General features: G+C 37.7%; 1 protein-coding gene and 1 long non-coding RNA gene across 17 annotated transcripts in view; one reads left to right on the forward strand and one right to left on the reverse strand.

The window, feature by feature from the left end:
- Positions 1–4661, reverse strand: part of SPEF2 (sperm flagellar 2) — a 75148-nt gene extending 70487 nt beyond the window's left edge. For all 10 annotated transcript variants that reach the window (XR_013179811.1, XR_013179810.1, XM_077171320.1 and 7 more), the window contains exons 1-2: positions 4528–4661; positions 2643–2745 (exon numbers count right to left, since the gene is read on the reverse strand). Coding sequence is in view for 8 of the 10 variants with exons in the window: in XM_077171320.1 (XP_077027435.1) it covers positions 2643–2745; positions 4528–4585 (161 nt within the window). In the remaining 2 variants the exon portion in view is untranslated. The remainder of the gene's footprint in view (positions 1–2642; positions 2746–4527) is intronic.
- Positions 4662–4705: 44 nt separating this feature from the next.
- Positions 4706–24053, forward strand: part of LOC143692095 (uncharacterized) — a 46265-nt gene continuing 26917 nt past the window's right edge. For 6 of the 7 annotated variants that reach the window (XR_013179958.1, XR_013179954.1, XR_013179953.1 and 3 more), the window contains exons 1-3: positions 4706–4746; positions 5491–5602; positions 6675–6759. This is a non-coding gene — a long non-coding RNA (uncharacterized LOC143692095). Of the gene's footprint in view, positions 4747–5490; positions 5607–6674; positions 6760–24053 lie in introns of all 7 variants that reach the window. The other variant, XR_013179957.1, reaches the window with a different exon arrangement.

Genomic DNA, 24053 nt, shown 5'->3' on the forward strand with positions numbered 1-24053 from the left:
TAAAAGCCCTTCTTGTTGCCCTTCTGCCTAGATATAAGACAAGACCTTTTTTCCATGAGGGCAATCATGTATAAAATACATACAAATTTAATATTGAAATAAATTGTCTGGAGAGGTAGTGTAGTCTTCATCCCTAGAGGTTTTCCAGATCACAGAGGGTAAACACCTAGTGCAGACCTTCCTCTTAGTTTCAAGGACTGTTAGTTTCAAGTTTCTGAGTGTGAGTTTTATTTAGTAGACTAAGATAGAGAGAGCATTAAACATCTCAGCCTCAGCATGGCAGATACTCATTTGAGAATCTGAGAGGGAAGCAGATGAATGAAGCCATACTCTGCCATCTTTTTGATGCAGGAAAACAACTAAGAATGACTACTACAGCGGCAGGTAGATCTTCCTGCTCTCTCACATAGAGGGCAGCTTCTCTTCATCCCCACCCTCCCAGCCTGTCCATCCTTAAGAGCCTATATCAAGCCATGGCAGCACACCAGTCCTGGGACCTATCCCACTGCCCTTCTGTGCTTGCAATGATTACCCAGCAACTGCTCACGGGCCTCTAATTTCTTCTGTTTGATCACCACACTGCATGCATTACTATATAGGCATTTCACAGAAACAGTCAGTTGAGTGATTTAAAAAAAAATGTAGAGTAATTTAGAAAAGGTGTGAATGCTTTTCCCATAATCCTGTCTTCTTAGCACATCCTTAATTGCATGCATACATTAGGGTGAGCAGCCTTCTGCACTGTTTTGCTGCTCTTATTCACATCAACTTCCTCTTGCTTGCCAGTCTAGGCCAGCACTTCCTCTCTTGTTTGAAACTAAACCTCTTCGTCAATACTCACTCCTAGTTTAAAGCTATCCTTGCCCATTTTGCCAGGCTGTTGGCAATGTGTTCCTTGTCCAACTTGGACAGGTGGATCCCGTCTCTTCCTAGCAGTCTTCCCTCTCGAAAGAGGATCCTATGACTAGGAAAAGCAAATCCCTGTGGTGGACAGCAGCTGCACAACCACTTGTTAACCTGTGGAACCTATCCATTCATTAAGCGCATGCACCAGCAGAAGTGAGGAAAATAAATACTTGGACTCTCATGCTTTTGCCTCCAGGTCTCTGGCAGTATCCTTGGTGTCCACAGAGGAATAGCAGGGATATTAGTGTAAGGGCTGGACAAATCTCTGCAGCTCTGGACTGAACCTTTGGCATGCAGCAAACCTCCCTGGCTGGCACGTGACATCAGCTGATGGCACTTCCATCTCCTGCAGGAGAAAGTATCCCACTGCTATTCCCACCTGCTCTTCCTGGTGCTCTGGGGTGGTTTAACTTCACCTGCTCAGACATTTTGTCACACAGTGCCACCAGCACTCACCTGCTACCACTCAATGAACCTGTTCTGCAGCTGTGGTTCAGCAGGAGGAACAGACACCTTCCTTTTCCTCACAGAAGTCTGAGACAGGGAGAATTGACTCCTTTCATTGGAGAGAAATTCGAGTTGAGGGCCCTGACACTGAGTAGTTGTTCCAGTGAGAGTACCATGCCCTGTCATGCATCCTCATCTTTGCTGAGGACACATAAACCATCTCCACAGAATTTTCAGTCACTTCTTGCGCCTGCTGAAGAGCATCTTCACAAAATGCACCTCTCTAATCACCTGGAGACAAGAGCTCAAAGCACCCTTTTACTAGGAAGAATTGAGAAAACTTGTGAGAAGATGCTAGAGCTTACTAGAAGGAATAAAAGCCTCCTGAAGCTATTTTTCCCAGCAAGAGCAGGCACTCTAAGAATTACCTGGGGTTTTCTAATGATCCCAGAAATTCCTAAGAAATCTAGAAGTCCTAGAAACAGAGTTCAAGAACTGCTGTGTGAAACCATTTTTTGTTGGCTGCCTTTATTACCTGCTCTCCTACAATTTGGTGGGACTTGGGATAAGAAAGGGTGTGACTACACTAGAAGTTCAAAGAACATAAAAGCAGAGGTTCAGAAGAAACAGGAAGATTTTGTACAGCCTGGAACACTTGATGTACATGTGTACCATGGTTTGGCAAAACACAGCATAAGCCAACCTCATGAATTGCATCATCAATGTATAAAAGCTCACAGATCTGCACAAGATTTTTCAACTTCACATTTTACAGTTCTTCTTGACTATAGACATTACAGCAGATTACTTGTAAACTTATAAATTCTTATATGATCTTCTGCCAGAGCTCCACTCAAAGCCTCATAACATTTCTCCAACATTTTCATTTTAGTGACAATGTTATGGTCACCACCACAACACAACACAACTCAACACAACACAACACTGTATTCCTTACTCTACAAAGATCATGGGCAGAGTTCCACTTTTCTCAGTCTTAAGGACATCCTTGAAAGGCTTTTTGAACCTCTGGTTTAACCTGGTGTTTTTGTAGTTACAATTAAAATGCATAATTTTCTTGAAGAAATATGATCAATCTCTCTGGAAATATTAAATCAATTCATGTCTCAAACACACTTAGCATTTGAATTACTGAAAAATATTTTAAATCGCAATAAATTCTACAGTGCATCAGCAAATCCCAGCTAAGGAAAAACATATTTTGTCTACTTTATGTAAGAGACTTGTTACTTTATACAGGAGACCAAATATTATTCATATGTACTAACCTGTTCTGTGAAAATTGTTTAAAGTCATCCTGAAGACCATATTTGTGTAGAAGTTCTCCCAGGAGGTAGCCAGTAGAAAATTCTTCTGGAAATGATCCTGGAACTAAGTTTGGAGGTTTCATGATTGTTTGGAGTGTTTTAGACAAAATAATTAAAAGAATCCAAATATTAATTTTAATAAAACTTGTTATCGTGTTTATAACAAAACTAAATCCAAAGTTTAGTAAATAATTCAAAGAAATTTTAGGAGATTGATCTAACAGTAATAGCTTTCAAATCACAAATAAATATACTTTCTGTGTAGCTGTTTTGCAACATCAGCTTTACATAGTCATTTCCAATTTTCAGTGTTAAAATGCAAACATCAGCATAATTGCCACTGAGATTGTGAAAATATCTATAAGCTATAATTACTAGATTTTCCACACAAAATTCAGATGAAAAGAAAAAGAAACTAGCTCTAATGAGCTCCTCTTCATTCAATCACAGAATCACAGAATACAGTGAGTTGGAAGGGACCCATTAGAATTGGGTCTAAATCTTGGCCCTTCACAGCAAACCCCAAGCATCAAACACCATGTGCCTGAGAGCACTTTCCAGACACTTCTTGGGCTCTGTCAGGCTGGAGCCGTGACTGACCACTGCCCTGGGGAGCCTGTTCCAGTGCCCAACCACCCTCTGGGGAAGGACCTTTTCCTAATATTCAACCTAAAACCTCCCCTGCCACAACTTCAGGCCATTCCCTCAGCTCCTGTCACTGTCACCCCAGAGCTGAGATCAGTGCCTGCCCCTCCTCTTCCCTCATGAGGGAGTTGTAGCTGCAGTGAGGTCTCCCCTCAGTCTCCTCTTGTCCAGACTGAACAAAGCAAGTGACCTTGGCCACTCCTTGCATGGCTTTCTGTCCAGACCCTTCACCATCCTCACTGCCCTCCTTTGGACACTCTCTAATGGTTTCATGTCTTTCTTACCCTGTGGCACCCAAAGCTGCCCCCAGCACTCGAGGTGAGGCTGCCCCAGCCCAGAGCAGAGCAGGACAATCCCCTCCCTTGCCTGGCTGGTGATGCTGGGCCTGATGTCCCCAGGACAGGGTTGGCCCTCCTGGCTGCCAGGGCACTGCTGGCTCGTGTTCAGCTCACCATTGACCAGGAGCCCCAGGTCCTTTTCCATGGCTTTGCTTTCCATGGCAGTGCTTTCCCAGCATCTCCTTCCCCAGTCTATACACACAATCAGGGTTGCCTCATCCCTGATGCAGAATGTGGCACCTCATTAAACTTCATACAACTGGTGATTGCCCATCTCTCTAATTTTTCTGAGGCTTTTGTTCCTTCCTTGCAGAACAAATGCTTTTCCAATGCCAGCACAACAGCTGCCATTCAAAACAAAGCACTACTTTCCAAACATATTACACTAATTTTTATTCTCTAGAGTCCTTATTAGCACTTTAAGTTTGAGCACATTCCATCCCTTGAGAGCACCCGTCCCTTGAGGAGAATTAACTTCAGCTTGAAAATTTTCAGGCATTGGAATATATTGTCCAGGAAGGTGAAGGAGTCACCATCCCTGGAGGTGTACAGGAGGTGTGTGGATCTGGCGCTGGGTGATGTGGTTTGGTGGCTCAGGGGTTACAGGGGCACTGCTGGGTGCGTGGTTGGACTGGGTGGTCCTGAAGGTTTTCTCATGGATCTACGATCCTGTAGTCCCCGCCTTTCACACGAAGACTAAAACTGTACCTGCGGAGGCACGTGGCGGCGGGAAGGGGGCAGGCTCCTCAGGGGGGTGGCCGCGGGGGCACCGCTGGCACGACGGCCCGACCCTGACCCCGCTGACCCCCCACTGCCCCCGCGGCCAGGCTCTGCCCGTCCCCGCGCAGCGGGACCCCACTCACCGATGCGCCGGGAGAGCTTCACGTCCCGGTTGAGCCATTCGCACAGGATCTGGGACATGGCCTGAGGCGCCCGCGGCCGCCGCCGCCACCCGGCTCCGCGTCCCGTTGCCGCGGCGACCGCGGGCGGTGCCTGGGCGGCGGAGGCGGGGCGCGCGGCGGCGCGGGTGCGCAGGCGCGGCGGGAGGGCGGGCGCGCGGGAGTCCCCGGGCTCGGAGCAAGGTGGGCGCGCGGCGGGGCGGGGCGGTCCCGGGGGAGGTGCTGGGCGGGCGGGGGCTGAGGCGGGGTTGGCGCGAAGGGGCCGGGCCTGGCTGAGCCCGGCGCAGCGGGAGGCGCTGCGGGGCGGTGCGAGCTCTGCCCGCTGCCTCGGAGTCCTACGGGGCTCCGGCTGCGCCTTCCACGTGTGTTTGTTTAAACAGCAACTTCCCCGTTCCGCCCCGAGCCCGGCGTGTTTGCTCGTGAGCTGGTGGGGGTGGTGCAGGGCAGGGATCGAAAGGCTGGGAGTCAGGAGGAGTGTCTTCGCGGGAGGGGTGATGAGGCACTGGAATGGGCTGCCTAGGGAAGTGGTGGAGTCACTGTCCCTGGAGGTGTCCAAGGAAAGAAAGACTGGACGTGGCACTCAGTGCTGTGGTCTGGTGGTGCTGGCTCACAGGTTGCACTAGCTCAGCCTCAAAGAGCTTTTTAGACCTGATTGATTCTTGTGTTTCTGCCAAGCGCAGCCTGTCGGGAGAAGGGGAATTAAGCCAGGGTGATTTTCCCAAATCCGTTCTCATAAGAGCACACGCTGTTACTGTGCTGGCGCCGTGAGGGACGGGGGCGGGAGAGCCGAGCGCAGCCCTGGCAGCCCGGGGCGCGCCGCACATGCAGGGCGGTGCGGGTCCCTGTGCCAGACAGCTGCTCGGGCGGGAGCCCCGCCGAGACTGCCTGCGCTCAGCCCTTGTTTGCATTAAGTCATCTTTGTTTTAGAATCACACCGAAACAGCCATGCACTGGTTCCAGTGCTCCTATCTGAAGCGTGTGTAATAAAACGCCAGAGGAACGGGGAAGAGAGCTGCGTCGGGAAAATGCACTGCACGTAGTGGGTATTTAAATTGGCCTTTTTTTTTTTTTTCTTCAAAAGTTATTTTATCAATACGGAATTGTGAAAGAATGTTTCTGCTACAAAAGGGTAGGACAAAGTGATCTAGTGGCTAATGACAGACAACAAGCTAATGATAATTTTCAAAAGTGTCAGTTAACTTGGAATGTTACAGATTCTGCTCCTTGAGAACAAACAGAATTCCTCAGATTAAATCTGTGTGCTTTGACAGAGGGTGTGCTTTGAATCAAATCATAATCCTTGAGAATAAGAAAATAAGTGTATAACCGACCAGGTATTTATAAATCTTGAAAAGGTCAGTGTAAAGTCAGTGGCACACCAATGAGTGAAGTAACAGAAAACTTCAAAAGAAAGGAAGTGCTTTTAGGACAGATGTTTAAATTAATATTTATATTCTTTTAAGGATTCAAAGTTTTGCATACACCTGAATTTATAAAAATACACACACTTTAGGGGAAGAAAAAACTTCAAATTTTAAATATTTTTATGGTTGTATTTGTAGGGTGAATCTTATCATCAGAGTGTTTTTCTGGTGTTTCAGGGAGGAAAGAACAAACATTTTAGCTTCATCATGGAATTTTTCCCATGGCTCTAGATATCAATGTATATGTATTTATGTTGATATACAGTTAGGTATTGCTGCAAGTAGTCATTATCAGAAGCTTATGTTACTTTAAAACATGCAAACCAGAATTAATTTATATTAAGTATAGAACTTCTTTCCATATCACCTCTGACTTTGAAAGGCTGGTACTTCTCTGTCTTTAGAATTATTTTTTTTAATGTATTCTGTCATGATCATATTCAGTGCATTTCTAAACACCTGATTTTGTTTAATATTAACATGAGTTTTTCTGTCTGTTGAGATGACATAATAAAATCTTACTCAGATTAGCTAGAACTATGAAAAAGATGTGGAATTTCATGTTTAAATTGTGGCTTGCTGTTTCATCTATATCTGTTTTAGCAAATTAATGTAGCTTTCTGTGTTCTGAAAGGGATGGGATAATGTATTAATAAAATTTTACTTCATTCTTTTCTTGAATTTAAGAACTTGGAAAGATGTCTGTGTTCTGCACAGTGAAAGCTGAGCCCAAAGACCATTTAAAGGAAAATAATTGCAGAAAACAAATAAAGTAAGTGTTTCTCTCATTCTACCCCTGCTGAAAACACCAGTGTTTTTAAATAATAACATTGTATACTCCTGTGCACTCAGTTTTTTACATGTCTGCTAGGAATGCCACTGGGCATTCCAAACTGTTTTTTCACAGGACGCTGTACTTTAAATGATGTAGATTTTAGCCAGTAATACGGGGTTGTGGAATGCATATGAATTATTCACCTAAGGCTCTGTCTTTATTTTAAACTTCATGCATCTTATTGTGGACTTGCTTTGAAAGAGGAGAGGATTTTTTACAGGCTGAATTTATTATACTTGAAGGAATAGAAGACATCAGACAGCAACCTGTTGAGCAGAAATTGAAGTGTCAGGGATCATCTGTTACATTTCATTCCTTTTGCCTATCTGAAAGAAACTGCAGACATGAGGAGCAAAAAATGACGTGACAAAGCCTACAGCTTTTCTTACACATAAGTTTTGAACACCATGGACATAATAGTGGTATGCAAAAAGAATAAAATGGCAAAATCCAGTTTTAAAGGTGAACAAAAGAACAATCAAAATACTTCTAAATCTTCAAGATAATAAACTGTTGAGGGAATTAATTCTGCAGTTTAATACAACTAAGATTAAGAAAAGGATAATGAAGCAGTACCTGAATTCTCAAATTAAATTGCATTTAGAGGGAAGCTGTGCCAACAGTAATAGCAGTAAACTAAAACAGTAAATAGCAGTAAACTAAAATAAAAGAGTGTCTGGGTTAAAGAGTTTCCTTTTGTGCACCAAAATTTGCTTTTTCCTGTATCAACAAGATTGTTTATAAACATACTTTACAAGAAATTATATTTTTTAATTTTTTTTTTACTTGTAATGTTATGGTTTATTTTATTTGCTTGGTTTTTCTCTTTCCTGAGAAGTTACAAAGAGGCTAAATAGCCTCCACTTCTCCTAGGGCTTCTTTTCACTCCTTCCTCCCAGTTTATTACTCATTTTACTTTGTTTTTACTTTATGTTATTTGAATCACAAAATTCCAGAATAGTCTGTGTTGGAAGTTGGCTCCACAAGGATCATCAAGTCTAGCTCTTAAGCAAATAGGCTGCACTGGGTTTGAATCTGCCACCTTGGTATTATTAGCACTATGCTCTAACCACCTGAGCTAATCTCAGGGTGTTTATCCCCTCTGACAATGATTGATCATGACCTCTTTAAAACTTAGTTCTGAATTTATTCGTCCTTCACATATACTCTCTTCCGAGTCCTCCTGTCTGTACTGAGGAGAGAAAACAAAAAAAAGCAAAAAACCCATGATTTTGAGGTTTGTGCTTACGCTGTTTCCATGGGTGGTTGCTTGGAGCATTTCTCAGCTCCATGGCCCCTGCTGGCTCTTAGAACAGCACCATGGAAGCTTGTCCTGACTTCTAACTTGGTTTTCTCTGTTGCCACAGGACAATAGTTATATTGAGTCACAACCCACGTAGGTCTAGCCTGGTCTCCTGTCTCTAGCAATGATCAATAAAAGATATTGGGGAAGAAATGGGGAGAAATCATATACTAAGATCTGTTAGCATATACTCCATTGCCATACAGAACTTTCTCCCTGCCACCAGTGAATGTGGTGAAGGACTTCATGCATTGACATAAGCTAATAATACAATTAACCTTTCCTTCCATGAACACATGCAGACAATTCTGAGTCTCTGTAAATGTTTGATATTGACAGTGATTTGTGGTAAGGGATTCCATAACTTAACCTGGCTTTGTGTGAAAAAATTAATTACCCTTCATTATGCAAAGAATTTTATTGTTTTGTGTATTTTGAGTTTGCATCCTCTGCTCTTTGTTTTTTTTCCCAGCTCTCTAGCTGTTCTGTTGTTTTTAAACAAGAGCATTAGCTATCTGACTTTCAGGTTGAACTGATGCTTCAACATTCTCATCTTCCTATTATCTGCACAAAGAGCACTGGGATGAGTCTGCTGTACCAGTCCTACAAAACAAAGTCCTCCACTTCAAGCAGTTGCAGAACTAACACTTAGCAATACTAAAGGGTCTGCATACAGTACATATGCAAGATCTGCATTCACTGGTTAAATAATCTCTTTATATTTAAAAAATGTGTTCAATACTGATGATATATAATGAGGCTTGGAAAGTTAACAGGTGTGCTTTGTGCAGGAAAATATTGTAACTGGGTGCATTGTTTTCTGTACTGCAAAATTGATTATTAGTGTGTAGGTTCACCTTGAGTGAGTCACAGTAAATTACTGGGCAAGATTAAGGCAAGAGAAGTGCAGAGAAGTTTTGATGCTTTTGAGACAGGGTAAAGCGCTTCCAGTGTGAGGAACAAGTGGAGTTCTGTGGCTGACTGTTGTGATTCTTTTTTGTACTGAAAACTAAGTAAGGAAGAAGATAATTTAATCTTCTTAAGCAAAATCTTTCTGGCTGCATCTGAGACAATGTGGTTCCATTTAGTTCAGTTATAGCAATTGCACGTTTAAATCAAGGACTGAAGGATTTTTCAGCTTAAAGTGACAATTTGTTATCTCCAGTGTGACGTGCTTGGCAGGAATTACAATCCACTGTGGTGGAGAGAGGAATATGAGTGGAATAGCATTTCAAATATCGATGCCATTTGGCTTAATTTATGAGACTACTCAGAGACTTACTAAAGCAGATGGGGGTTTGTTTTGTTTTTTGTTTGTTAGTTAGTTTGGTTGTTTTTTTAAAAAGCCACTAATGACTTTGAAAGTTTTTGGAGAGATTTTGCAGCTTTAAGGTAGACAGTGCTTCTTAACCATTGCAAGTATCAAAAGAGTCAAATAAAGCACCAGAAAGCAAAAGCTGAGTGTAAATGGTGGAAAAAAAGAAAGAACCAAGCTGCCTGACTGATTAAAAATTTACATAAGCAAAACAAAAGGAAGTAAGAAGCTTATTAGAACCTCTCTGAATGAGTAATGAGTGCATGCATATCTTAAGGACACAGTAAATTACAGGAGAAGTAGAGACTGGCATGTTGATACAGCTTTAAACAAGTGCTCAAAACAAAGACATGAGGAATTAAGGACATTTTTATTTTGGAAACGTTGCTGTGGTTTCACGGAATTTCATTACCCATTTCTAAGCATCTCCTTCTTAGTAGTTTCAGTTTGGGTTTATTACCACTTTCTTTCCTTTATGGTTATTTTTCTCTATCAGGAAGTTGGGCATTTTGGGTTGAGTATTCTGTGCTTCCTTAGTGGGATAATAGGAGTAGTAGTAGGGGAAAGCAGTAGGCAAGGGATAAAAAAAGTGGATGATTAGAGACTGGAATTGAAAAAAGATTCATTGAGCAATGTGACTGGTACAGGTAGCTAGCCAAGAGGGTTCCAGTAGAGACAGAACAAAGAGGATCAAGGCAACACGAATTGCTTTAGTTCTATAGCTTAAGCAGAGTCTTGAAATTCTGAGTCACTGTTTCTCTGCCTTAGGAAATTGTATGTAAAACGTACTGTCAAAAGATGGTTTCAGTCAGCCCCAGTAATTACACATATCCACGCACATCTGTGTCACAATAGAGTCAGAACTAAAATTTTGTGAACCCTTTTTTGTCGTAGTCATTCTTTTATGTATAGAATAGTTGTGTGCTTGGTGTAGATGAATGAAAGCTCTCTCCAGCTGGCTTTTTTTTAGAAAAAAGAAGGCAGTAAAATAGTAAGTAAAGTTCACATGGTTCGTTTTTGTCATGCACAGTTTAATTCATTTTCTGGCATAGTGTTTCTGCAAGATAAAAATCCAGTTAATAAATCAGATTTTTCTAGGCTGATAAATTGTAAGTATGTAATTTTACAGATGGATTGCTTTATAAACAATGGTCTGAAATATTTTGAGTAGTACTTAAAATACTCTCAAGGCCTCATCATAGTATTTTATCTTTGTTATTCAATAAATGCTCATTAACTGTGCACATTTGTCCTACATTCTTTTACTGTGGTTTTTGTCTAGCATTATTAAAGAATGTGTGAAATGTAACTAGAATCCTCCTGGATGTTACTGAAATGCAACTGCTTTTTCTTTCAGAAATAGTATGGCTATTGTGTACTAACAATTCTGTTCAGTTATGTTTTTAGAGTATAAAAATAAGAATAGTGTGTCTGTTTTTGAAGTAGAGAAGGAATTCAAGTAACCATAATGTAACCAAGTGATCTGGAATTTGGCTAGAATTCTAGGAACAAATGCCAGCACTTAAAAGCCTTGGATAGCTCTTTCTGGTTATGTTGAAAGGGAACATTGGTCAAGCATACTCTACATTGGAAGTATGCCTGGTAAAACATCAGGTTTTCAACATTGTTCTTTAATCAACAGTACTTAGCTAATTAGGGTAGAACTGATGATGTAAATAGTTAAAATCAAAGTGATTTTGATGTAGCTAGACAAAGGAAAGACTATGGGCTAATATGCCCAGTTCCTTCTTTTTATTAAAAATTAGTGGTACATCATTGCATGGTAATGCTAGTACACAGAATATAACTTCTTTTCCACAGTAATGATTTATCTTTCAAGTTGCTCATTTCTCTCCTTTTATGCCAGTATTAATTTTGCTCTCAAACTGATTCCAATAGATGTTTTCTTTTCTTCTTGATCTAATAGATGTTTTCTTTTCTTCTTGAGTGTAGGAGTTGCTGATAATGACAGGAATAGTATTGTGCCTCTGCTTAATGGCTATGGAAATGCAATTTTAAAAAAACTTTGAATTATTCATAAGCAGTTTCTTATTTGATAACATGAGCTCTGACTAGAAGATTTAAACAGGAATAAACAGTCTGCCTTAAAATAAGTAAAGTTCTATTTAAAAGTTTGATTTAATATAGAATGACTGAATACAGGCCGTAGTGAAAGATGAGAAAAAAGCCATCCAATTGTTCATGTTTTGAGTTGTGGCACAGATAAGCTTTTAAACAAATGACAGAAATTTAGCAACTTGTGTGGGGAAGCATTGACTGCCTTACTGTTACTGATGGATCATTTCAAATCATGAAACAGTGGAGTAAATTCTGTGATTAAACCAGTAGTATGCCTCTAAAACAGTGTGCAACTCTGCCTCTGATTTTCCCCAGCTGTCTCACTTATTCCCATTTCCAGTGCTCTGTTGATTCTTATTCTCTCCTGCAATTGGAATTATTCTTGCCCATATATTTGTTTATTTCCTACTTCATATTCCTCAGGTCTTAACATCTGATGATGTGTCTTTCTTCCCCTTTTCATCTACTACCCCAAGCCTTCTGTCCTACCTAGGCTTATACATGCATTTTGTTTTTACATTCTGAATTATGTGTTATGTCAGATTTCTAAAGTAGCAGCACTACCCATTCTCTTTTCATTCTGCAGAGTGATAGTAGAAACTGTTAGAATTGTTCTTTAGGTTCAATGGCAAAAATTTATCCCTTTTGTCCATTTGAGTCATGTGGAGAGTGGGAGGCCCCAAGCCCCTTCAGTATCTTTTCCTGGACGTACTTTGTAAGCTCTTTAATTTGAATATGGGTGTTTGGCACCTGCCATCTGGACAGAACAGTGTCTTTGCAGATTACAGTTTTGAAATTCCTTCCCCTGAGGGATGATAGATGTCCTGCTTCATCCAAGAGAAATGTTGTATGAATGAGATTTGAAATTAAAACTGAAGAAAATAATGGTTGGGCTGTCAAGCATACCCAAAAGCAGTTGGTGAATACACCAGCTTTAAAAAATCTTATGACTGGAAAGAGTATTGGTTTGCTAAATACCTTGGAAAACCATTGATCACCTACCTTCTAATTTGCGTAATTATACCCATGTTCATATGTAGGTTGTGCCTTATTCCAAACATATGCTCTAACTCATTGTACACAGTTTATATTCGAAGTCTAGCACATCTTGTTTTGCCCTTGGCTTTAGAAGCTGTTTTTTTACGTTAGGATCAGCTAATTTTCTGTGTATTTATCCTTTTATGCAGAATGAGTGCTCCCAGAGAAATTATATCAATTACAAGTTCTTTTTTAGCAGCAGAGGAGCAGCATTTGTCAGAATGAATCATTAACAATAGTCGGAATGCACTCTTTTCTTCCTGCCTCTTCTGGAAACGTTACTGAATTTGAAGTGTCCTTAATCTGGGCATATAATCAGGTAGATCCATCTTCATTGTCTGTAAAGAGGTGACTCTTTGTTCTTTTCAGTGGTAGTTACTGACATCAAAGCTCATTCTGCCCTTTGTATTTTTATACCTCTCACCATATTGTTGCTTCTCTTTGGCAACAACAGATACAGATGCTCAGGCTGCTCTATTCAAGACAGCTTTTTCAACTGCAGTTACAATAGTGGGTACCTACTGGTATTAGATGTTTTTTTATACAAACACTAACAAGTTGCTAGTAGAATTTCTTGTTTCTTTGTAATTCTGTTCAGTGGAAGATTTGAAAATTTACTATAGCCTTGTGTAGAATTCCTGCTATTCATAAAAATTTAATAAATTCTTCTTTCTTTTCCATTTTAAAAATTTTTCATATTTTCTGTGGCAAGAATTCTCTTGCATGGTAATTAAAAAGATATGTAAGTGAAGTCAATTTAATCTATCTTTTGGTCAGTTTACCATTGGATAGCAGCATAAATGTCTTTCATTAAAGCTGATACCTGCTGCAGATACCTGACCAATACATGCTGCACAAATCAGAAGAATCTACTGGAACAGAATAGCCCTGGTCCTCCACTTTAAGAAAGGTGTCTTTCCAAGATTTAGATGTACATTTTTGTTTCTATGAGCATATAATTCTTTATCATTGTATTTGGAATAAGAAAAGGTGTAAAGCTATAAAAGGCAAGTGCAACTAAATTTATTTTAAATCAATTAAATTCTGTGCTTTGATTTGAATTTTTTTTAATGGATTAATGCCTGATGTTGATTAAATGGGTCAGGTAAAGCACAAAAAACCACTTCTAATTTTGAAGCAAGAAATAAGTGTATCTGAGAGATTTTACAGCTGATACAGCATCAAATTAATCCCATATTTGTATATAGGTTATGTAAATAAAATTTAATAGTATACTGCATAATATGAGACATGGAACCTAAGATGCACATAATTCTGTTTATGGAGTTACACAGCTGGTGCTTGTAATTAGCTGCCTAGGGAACCTCTGTTCAACAATCCTTTTTAATGAGTGTTTTTAACAGTTTGATTCCATGGTAAAAAAAAGAACTAGATATAGAATGTCAAATATAACTAAAATACAAATAAATGCAGATTCCGAACAAAAATTAGGCATAGATTGTGTATGGGTGTGCAAGCACATATGCATATGCTTTTAAATATTTGTTTAAAAACACAGTGATTTTGAAAGCTCTTTTGCAAACATAGTGTTCAGTGTTTCAAATGATAAATAAACAAAAAAAAGGTGATAACTTTCTTACTGATGCAGTAGTTTCTTTCCCACAAAGTTACTTATTAAAATAGAAAATTAAATAATTACTTTTTTCCCCTGAATTTTATGTGCCTCATGGTTTTAATCATGTTTTTCTTTCAACATGACATTGTTGAAATTTAAGTAACTACAGAAATACAACTTCTTTAAACATTTTCTGGGTCACTTCTAACTGAAATATTCTATTATCTTCTTTTCTGTTGTCCAATGCTAGATATTATTTGGATTTGTTTGTGCAAAAGGAAGAGAATGAGTATAACATTTTTATTAAATATCTCTAGCTTACTTCTCTTGAAATAGAGGAAATAACGTCACTTTCCTCATGAGAGTTTTTGACACTTAGATAATTTGTTTCTGTTGTCCCCTTCACTTCTGTTTTTGTGAGCTACTACTTTCAGCCTTTTTGTAAGATTAAAGTGGGTACTTCCATCCTGTGTATAACATGTCAGCATGTAGAACAGCTACAGCGTCTCCTTGGTGTACAGTTTTTCAGTAATTGTAACTTCTTGTTTTGTTGAACCTTGTAATTTATTATGCTCTGTTTTAATTACACAACAGAAACTTTTTTAAATGGTTCCTCTTTTCCCATTCATCTTTATAGCATTTGTTTTTTCTACGATGAACATATCCTCATCAGTGAAGAAGATTTTATTGATAATTTGTTTTCAGGATCCCTTAGACTGTTCAAAGTATGCAGGTGTGGTTCAGCCATGATGATGCCATAAATTGTAATGTGGAATTTAACAAGCAGAAAAAACCACATGTTTTGCAAGGTGAACTACAGGAAATTCAGGACAAAAATGGAAGAATAAATGATGGAATTAATAAATAATGGAGGTGTCAAATCTGTATAAGTAGTTAGTTAATTGTAATTACAGTTTGGTTTAGCAAGAGATATTTGGAGATACTTCTGTTACTTAAGGAAGAAAACAGTTTGGAGTTGAGGTTTTAATTTGGTTTTAATGTTGAGGTTTTAAATTTTGGTTTTAATCCAAATCCAGTCATAATCGGTAAAATACATATTATAGAGACCTAAGATGAATGATTATGCTTAGGAAAAATTCTGACAGGATTCTGTTAATCTGTTGAGATTCACTTGTTCACTTACTTTTTAATAGTCTGGGCTAAGGGGTAGTGGCCATAACCTTTAAGCATGCCATTTAGAAATTTATGCTAATTTGTAATGGTGATCCGTATTTTACTTTTTCAAAAGTTAATCCTGTCATAAGACTCTGCTTCCCAATTACCCTGATGAGAAACTTACAGTTGTTCTCTTCATCCTCAATGTGATGCTGACCCTATCTGGCTGGTGTCTTGTCACCATTTAGACTCTGGACTATTTCCATGTAGTTGAAAGACTTGTCTCAGTTTCTAAGCTTGTTTTCAGAGTTGAAGCATAAAGCATTAAAAGAGAAAATGGACAGCAAGAGAGAGAACAAAAATGTAAATTACTTAACATTATTTTGTATGCATTGTCCTTGTATGGGTCAAGAAGTTCTTAAGACAGCTCTAGATACTATGCCATATTATTCCTTTTGCAAGCCTTATTCATGCTTGTGTTTTAGATAATCAGGTGTAGTGTGTGTTCCACATATAGTCTCTTTACATTTTTAGTGCTGTAATTGTAGTTCTCTGGAATAGAATTTCAGAAATAAATAGAGTATTAATTCAAACCCTGTGGTGTGAAAGAGCAAAACTACTAAACACAAAAAGTAGAAGACCCACTGTTATTCTTACATTAGTTCCATTTCAGACCCTAGCTGGATCTTATTAATATTTCTCCAGCCTCTGCTTTTTGTTATGATCCTGTCTTCCTCCCCCTTACTCAACTGATAGTACTATAATTTTTACTGACCTCTGTTCCTGTGAGCTTACTCAGAAAGCATACTAGCTTAATTTCTACCAGCTTTTGTTTTCTCTTATGCAAGACCTGCTTATTTTCCTTCGCATTTCTTTCTGCTATCCCTCCTCTTTCTAAATTGTCTCTATTTCCTCACTGAAGAGAGGACTTTTTTTTCTGCTTTCCTCAGTTGAGATTCCATTTCTTTTCATGTGTATTTCATATCTCAGAAATACTAGAACACCAAAAATTCTTATATACGTTAATCAGTCTGTAAAACTAGTTAGTTTTCCCACAAGGGTTTTGTATTACAGGTGTCTGGATATGGTACTTGGGGTGAAAATGGTGGTGCTCTGTTGATAGTTGGACTGGATGATCTTGAAGGTCTCTTCCAACCCTGATGATTCTGTGATGTATGAATTTTACATCAGGTCTTAGCAATGTAAGTAGAAGTTCTAATCTAAATGTATAGGATACTTCCACAAAAGAAAGAAGGCAATGTGTGAGTTTAGGAGAAATAATTCTGCCCTACAATTGTAGAGTCAGCAAATCCTATCACCAGCTCTTTAACAATCTGCTGATCTACAGCAGCCAAAAAAAATATACTTACAACAAAAAAGTTATGTGTAATATTTAACTTGTTAAATATTACATATTGTTTTAATTATTAACATCAAAGAAGTTACGCCTAAGGTCCTAAAATGCCATGCTTATGATTTGGTGAAATATTGTCATTACTGACAGCTTAAAAATGCAGGTATATCACTGTTACAATTTTGTTAAGATAAACAGAAATCTGCTAACAAACTGCTTAATGGACCTGGATTATCACAGTGTTCTCAAAAACTACCAAGGTATGATAAGCATTTTCATTATGTAATATGAAACACATATATTTTGTATTGCTGGCACATTGAAAGCTTGGAAACATTTCACCACCTTCAAGCCAGCAAGTATGTAAAGCAGTAAGATAAAATCATTAATAATCAAGTTCAGGATAGAGATTACACAACCATTAATGAAGTAATTCTCATTAAAGCAGTTTTTCTGGATAGGACGTGCCTCACAGAACAGGAATGCCACTTTCCCAGAGCATGTCAGTAACCCTGAATGTGAGCAAATTGGAGCAAGAGGTTCTGATTAATTTTCTTTGGGGGGAAAAAAAATTACCATTTTTTCAAGAATCTTAGGTATGAAGCTGTGTGGGGAAAAAAAAATCAATAAAATAATAAAATAGATGAAGCACGAGCTTCAGACTGTAGTTCAGATTCCATTCATAAGCAATAAAAAATAAAGTGTTTTGAGAGACAAAAAATAATTAAAGGAAGTGAGTTCTATTTGTTTAGCTGTGGAACATTGATATATTTTCTTACTTGGTCCTTAAAATGGAGTAAAAAATCTAAGAAGGGAATTAATGATGAATTATTTTAATGGGACAATGACCATATTTGCCATATCCATATCCCAGTCACACAGACTTAGAGGCTTAAAGTGACCTTGTTTTTCATACTCCAGTAATATACCTGTTAATACTGTTATGGCTGCTGAGCAGAACAGATATGTAGTAGTTGCTTGTTGAGAAACAATGTAATCTGCTTAAAAGCATTTCTATTTTCTTCTAATATTTTGGCTGCAGTACTGTAACAGTGAGTGTGAAGATTTGCTTTCAGTCTAGTTGTAAACTTGGGAAATTTTTTTCATATATGTGAACAGTTTTATTTCTGTTCTTACACAATTTAGAATTTTTTTATTTACAATTTTAAATTTGGTATAATGTGAAATTCTGTCTTTTTTGATTATGGGGCTTTTTCCCCCTAATTTGGGAGTTTTTCATTATTTAATCCATTTCATGCTCTTTTTTTAAAGAAAATAAAATCAAATGCTGTGACACAAAATAGTAGTCCTTCCAACAAAATGACAGCAGCTAAATCACTAAGAACCAGTTTGACTTGACATTATGATCAATATACTGGATCTCATTTGTGACAGGTGTGGTCCTTTTGTTGCTTGTATAGGCAGATTATGTGTTTAAATGAAGCAGAAAATTATACGTTGTAATTTATAGTTATTCCTAGTAATTACTGTTTATTCCATTGCCATGACTCAGAAATCCATTTCTGATAGGAGTTAAATACAGAAGATGCTGATGCCTGAGAACATGTGTGAGGTGAAGGTTAAGCCATATTTTCTAATTTGTTGTTTTTCTTAGTTTAGCATTTGACTTTAGCATGTGTTATTTGGTAGCAGCTCATTAGTTGATGTAACTGGGGATTAATTCTCAGTGTGCTATGTAAAGCTGGATACTGAGCTATCCATTTATTTTATTGTCCCTACAAAAATAGTGTAGCCTATTTTTTAACTGAGGGACAATCTCTGAAATCATGTCTTAAACTAGCAGTTGTAGCAGACAGAGACAAACCATATATTTGTTGTTGCCTAAACTCTACTGCTTTGGTGATCTTGCCCTGAAGCCTTTTCATTGGTCTTAAGTTTAATATGTTTGTTACAATTTCATAGCACCATAGAATGGTTTGGGGTGGAAGGGATATTAATGACCATCTAGTTTCAACCCCCTGCACCTGTTTTACTTAGTTGGAAGTGGATATGGTGTTACCATCTTTTTCTTTAATTTCAAGTTAGACTGTAAGATGTTTTCACAAAAGAAGTTTTTTCATAAAAAAAGTATAAAAGAATAATCAGTCTAATGCTCTCCTGTCACTTTTTGCGTATTGTCTATCTCTCACTTTGATCCCATTTTGGTCATTCTGAAAGAGTATTTTTACCTTTTACAGTCTTTAAAATTTTACCTATGCTTTTGCTATTAAATTACTTTTTGTACATACCTTAGCTTCTAAATTTCCTTTGAATGTTTATATATGAAATGCTAAATTAAATATTATTATGAATAGACATGGTTTTACATGGTTTTGGTATGTTTTTTCTTTGTAGCTTTTTGTTTACTTTTCTCTAATGTAAAGTTCATTAACTCCCTGTTTTTTTTTTCAAGAATGTGGGATTTTTTGTACACATGCCAATAAATTTTGGAAGCAGATGTGATTATAAAGGCAGATGCATATTTGCATTGTGGTGGGATGTTTTTTTTAACAGTGATAGATCATATATGTAAATGTTTTCAATATTTCAGAATAAATTTTAGTGAATATATCTATTTTTGTGTGTATATGTATCTATGTCTATGTAAGCATATGTAACTTATGTATATACATATATAGTATGTATATACATACCTTTTATGTTAAGCTGTCTCATTATAAATCTGTAGGTTAGAGTTGTGAAAAAATACTCACCATTACCAGTTTACTGTTGCAAATGATTGTTTTAGGTCTCTCAAAGAATCACCAGCAACAGTGGTGGCCAAGGCAGGTTTAATATTTAAGTGATGGTGCAACAAAGTTCATCAGCAAGATTCATTCTACTTATTCAATGGTTAAAGCACAAACAGGAGAAATTGGACTAGAACCTGAAATCAATCTACCTAAAACTAAAACCAGCCAAAATTTTTCTATGTGTAGGCTGGAGATGGAAAAAGGGCAAGGATAGGAAAGGATTAACAATAAAAATGAGTAAGAGAGACAGTCCTTGTAGGGTCACAAAATTCGGACTAGACCACTTGCCCAGACTTGACTAATGATTTAGGCCTAAATGTTTTAACAACATTTAAACTTAATAGCACATTTAATTGATATTTAAATAATCTATCAAAAGATTCTATATAATTTACTGTAAGCACAACAGTAATTCACCTCAGGCCTAGCTTCCTCAGAAACCTAAATTACTTAATCTAAGAGAGCAACATTCATAGTACATTTGCTTTAGCTTATTCACACTTGCACACACGCAGACCTGAAGGCGTATGTACAAGGTAGTCACTTGTGAAAAATTTCCCTCAAGGTCAGGGAAATACTCACATTGGATGCTTTTGCATCCTCTCAACAGGCTGAGCCTCAGGGAGTGGGGTTATCAGTGCAGGATCCATTGTCATTGTTGACTGGTCCTCCGAGTACAGGACTTTCTAGAGGTGCCTCACTCAGAGGAATTTGCTGATCACAGACCACTGCAGGCCAGAAGAGTTCAGAATTATTTATGAGGTTGCAAAAGACCTCTAAGATCATCACCTTCAGCCTCTGACTGGTCACCTCCTTGTTGCTAGACCATGGCGCTTAGTGCCACATCAGGTTGTTTCTTTAATACCTTCAGGGATGAGGACTCCACAAACTCCCTGAACAGTTCATTCCAATGAATTCCAGTCTAACAATCTGTTCTGAGAAGAAATTCCTTCTGAAAGGACAGGTCTGCTTGGGACCACTGTTTCTAGAGTCATAAAAGTATTGGCTTGAGTCATAACAATCTTCAATCTTGGCCACAATTCAGGTAGTAACTTCAGTTACAAAAGTGTTGTTCCACTGGAGTTGTTATTCAGACAAGAAAAATAAGTTTCCAAAGTGGTTTGTGCTACACAGAACAAGTTCTTGGGAGCAGACAGTATTTTTAATAAGCTCAAGAGCTTAGTCCAGGTGCTTTTTGTCAAGGCTGAGGCCTAATGAGCATTTCTGAGATCACAGTGCAGCCAGGGGGAATGCACTACCACACTTACTCAATGTTTTTTGCTTACTGCATACGACATATTTTAGAAGATACATTTTGAAAAATGAAAATGGGAGTGATAAGCAACTTGCAATTACTTTTCTTGGCCCTGAGAGAAAATCTTTATCTTAACTTTAACAGTTGTCACTGTCAAAAGAGGAAAGAACAGTAATATTGGAAAGGGAAAATTAATTTTGAACTGGCATAAGAATCTGCTTATTTTCAAACTTGCTGACAGTTTTTTAAAAATAATACTAATTATATACAATAATACTGTTGATATTGGGAAAGAAGTAATGGCCTATACTGTCTTTTAAATATTTTAAGTTATTAAACAGGTACAAGAATGACTTGGTACTGTGTAATTTAACTGTGTATGAGGAGAATAACCTGCCCTAAGAGATGATGGCCTGTCTGTTAATTATTTCTTCCTGAATTGAGGTACATGATTTTTAAATCAAGAGAAAACTTGATGCAGGCACAGCTATAAAAAGTGATTATTTTCTAAATTAATAAGGAATCATATTCCTGTAAGACTACTAAGTTAGCCTCTGAGGAACATGAAAAGCAGAAGTAGTATGTGCTAAACACTAAGCAAAATGTATTTCCTGCCCTCCATGCAGAGTCTCTCCCAATCACTGGAATTAATATTCCTATCAGACAAACACAGCCATGCAGTCCCAGAATTATTAGATAAATAATTGGATACAGAATTATAAGTCAGTGCAAATGAATTTCCATTGACTTCCTTTGCTCTTTATTTGCATGAACAAAGTAGATGATGATTTTATATTCTAATGGTCACGTCTAAATGGCTTTGAGTAATGTTTTATTAATAGAACACTTGGTTGCCCATAAGGTGAGTTAAAGTGCAAACCGTGGTTAGGATTAAGACTGACTGTTTCCAAGCTGGTAGAAGAGCACCGGTAGCCAGGTCTGGGTGTGTACCAATAAAGTGTGCAGTGGTAATAGGAGTTTTTCTGCTGTACCTCAGACTGTCCCCCATGTGTGATGAGTCAGAATTTGTTCTTGGAATCTGAAGAAATGTTTACAATTCTGGAGTCAAAACCAAATTGGATAACATAATGATGACAAATCTCAATCCATGAAGTATTTGGTCTTGATTTTGAAGAGATGTATCAATGTATGAGTGGACTATGTCCTAGGCAGCTTTCTCTTAATACTGAGCAGCATTTTTGGAGTATGATTGCTATGAACTGGATCTACTCAGGAAGAGTTATTTTGTGAACATTGAAAGCTGAAGAGGTAAAATCAAAGCTGAGTTTGTAAAATCAACAGTGCTTTTGGTATATATGATGCACTTTTTATATTACACATGAGGTTTTCTTTCTATAACCGTAGCTTTTTTCTAAATTCATTTTTTTATTTTCATTTTATTTAAGTCTGCTTGGAGTAACAACAGAACCAAAAGGGGAACATGAAACAATTGTATCATTTAACTAATCCTCTCTAGCAATATTAGAACTATTTATATATATCTTAATCACATCAATAGTGATCTGTAGATAATGCCAGTTGTTCTTCAGACAGAGGGCTAAGTGGGCTAAGACTTTGTGGTAGTTAATGTTAGAAATAATTCGTGTTAGTTTAAATCCTCAATTGCATTTAATTATAGAATTTTTTGGGAAAAAAACCAGCTCCACCTTTTCCTTATCTCTGTTAACTTGCCATTCAAAATATGCAACAGAAGTTTTCTGCACTGGGCAGAGTTATCAAAAGTTTTGTACATGTAATCATACAATCTTTCATTATTTGTTGGCCATTGAGTGATCTTCTCCAATCTTTGAGACAGCAGTTAGAAAAACTATGCATCTCTGTCTTTGCAGATAATATTATTTGCATTCATAATTATCACAATAGATAAATAGTTTGTGGGTAAATTACACAGTAGATGCATCATCATTACACTTCCAAGTGCAATGGGACAGAAATTTGGCTCTTAGCCATCATAATGACATGGCTTAAATAATGTGATCAGTCTTGAAGCAAATTGAATCAAAATTTTCTTTCCCCAGGGAATAGAAATCCCAAGGTATGTTTTAGGCAGCTGATATGATAAATTATTAAATACTTTTTTGTGCCATCCAGGGATGACAAATATGCTTTTTTTGTACCTTTCACAGAAAGAGATCTAAAGAGCAGCTTGCTCATTTTTTCCTTCTTTGGGTTTTTCCATTAGTGTATCTTCTGCAAGATAGTGAGTGCTAATTCCAGTAAAATATCCTCATGAAAGGGAAGCCACCTGTTCTGGAAGTGCAGTTTTGTTGAGTTGGACTTTGCTACAAACCTTTGCAAAATTCAGTTCTGCTGAAAACTGAACCTCTTCTTACTATTAAATAAAGAAGAAATAATATGAAAAGGACCTGTACTGCAAGAATATAGTATATGCATTGCATATAAAAGCTCATATACGAGGCAGGAGGTATCTGCTACTTCATATTAAAAATGTTAAAGTTAAGCTACTTTCCATGACAACTATAGCATTTCTGTCTCAGAAACAGGTTCCATGCAACTGAGATGATGAGTTTAAGAACGGAGTGAATGAGGAGTGTAGGATTGGAAATCATTCAAGGGACAAGAAAAAAGGAAGACAGTGGATGATAGAGAGTCACTTGGTTTGAGGGGGTGGCAGTAGTGACAGAAGTTGGAAGAATGTAGCTTGCTAGTCAGAGTGAAAGGAGTAGGCAAAAATAACTGCAGTGAGATAACAGAAAGGAACGTAGGAGACAGATTTGTAGTGTTCTGGAGATTGAAATAGAACAGCCTAGGCAAAGAAACTTGAAAATACTGTATTTCCTTGGGCTAGTTCTTGGGATTAACTTGTGCAAGTAGCATGAGTTTTTTACCTATCACTAAAATTCAATTTTTTTCCTCAGCTGAGAATCCTTTATTTCTTACTAACTCGTATGCTTGTGTGTCTTGCCTTTAGACACAGCCAGCACCTTACAGATGAGATGGCTGGTGACCAGTTGTAAATATATTTATCCCTCTGCTTAGGAAGGGATGACTTCTCTACTAACATTCAGAAGACTGACCTAGGAAACAAATATATTGTTGGAATATATATTAGCTTAAGTCTTTCCGATTCTGTCACTATTTTACAGACAGAAAGAACATCAAGATTGCAAAAAATCAGTTGATACACAGCCAGCAAAATGGAAAAAACTGTTTGTGTGTTGGTTGTTTTGGATTTTTTTTTTTAAGTCATTCATTTTATATTTCATTAGGAGGTTTTAAAAATTTCAGATCATTGAACACTACATTTCTGAACTATCCAGACACTGACTAGTGGATAATTATAAATCTCAATATAACCTATTTTGTTTTCAAGTTAACAGTACCGAACTGCTATAAGTATAAAATTCCTGGCATGGAGTTCATTGTGTTATTTGATTCTGAAAGTGAAAAAAGATACAAT

The sequence above is a fragment of the Agelaius phoeniceus genome, chromosome Z (assembly GCF_051311805.1).
Source record: "Agelaius phoeniceus isolate bAgePho1 chromosome Z, bAgePho1.hap1, whole genome shotgun sequence".
Classification (NCBI taxonomy): domain Eukaryota; kingdom Metazoa; phylum Chordata; class Aves; order Passeriformes; family Icteridae; genus Agelaius; species Agelaius phoeniceus.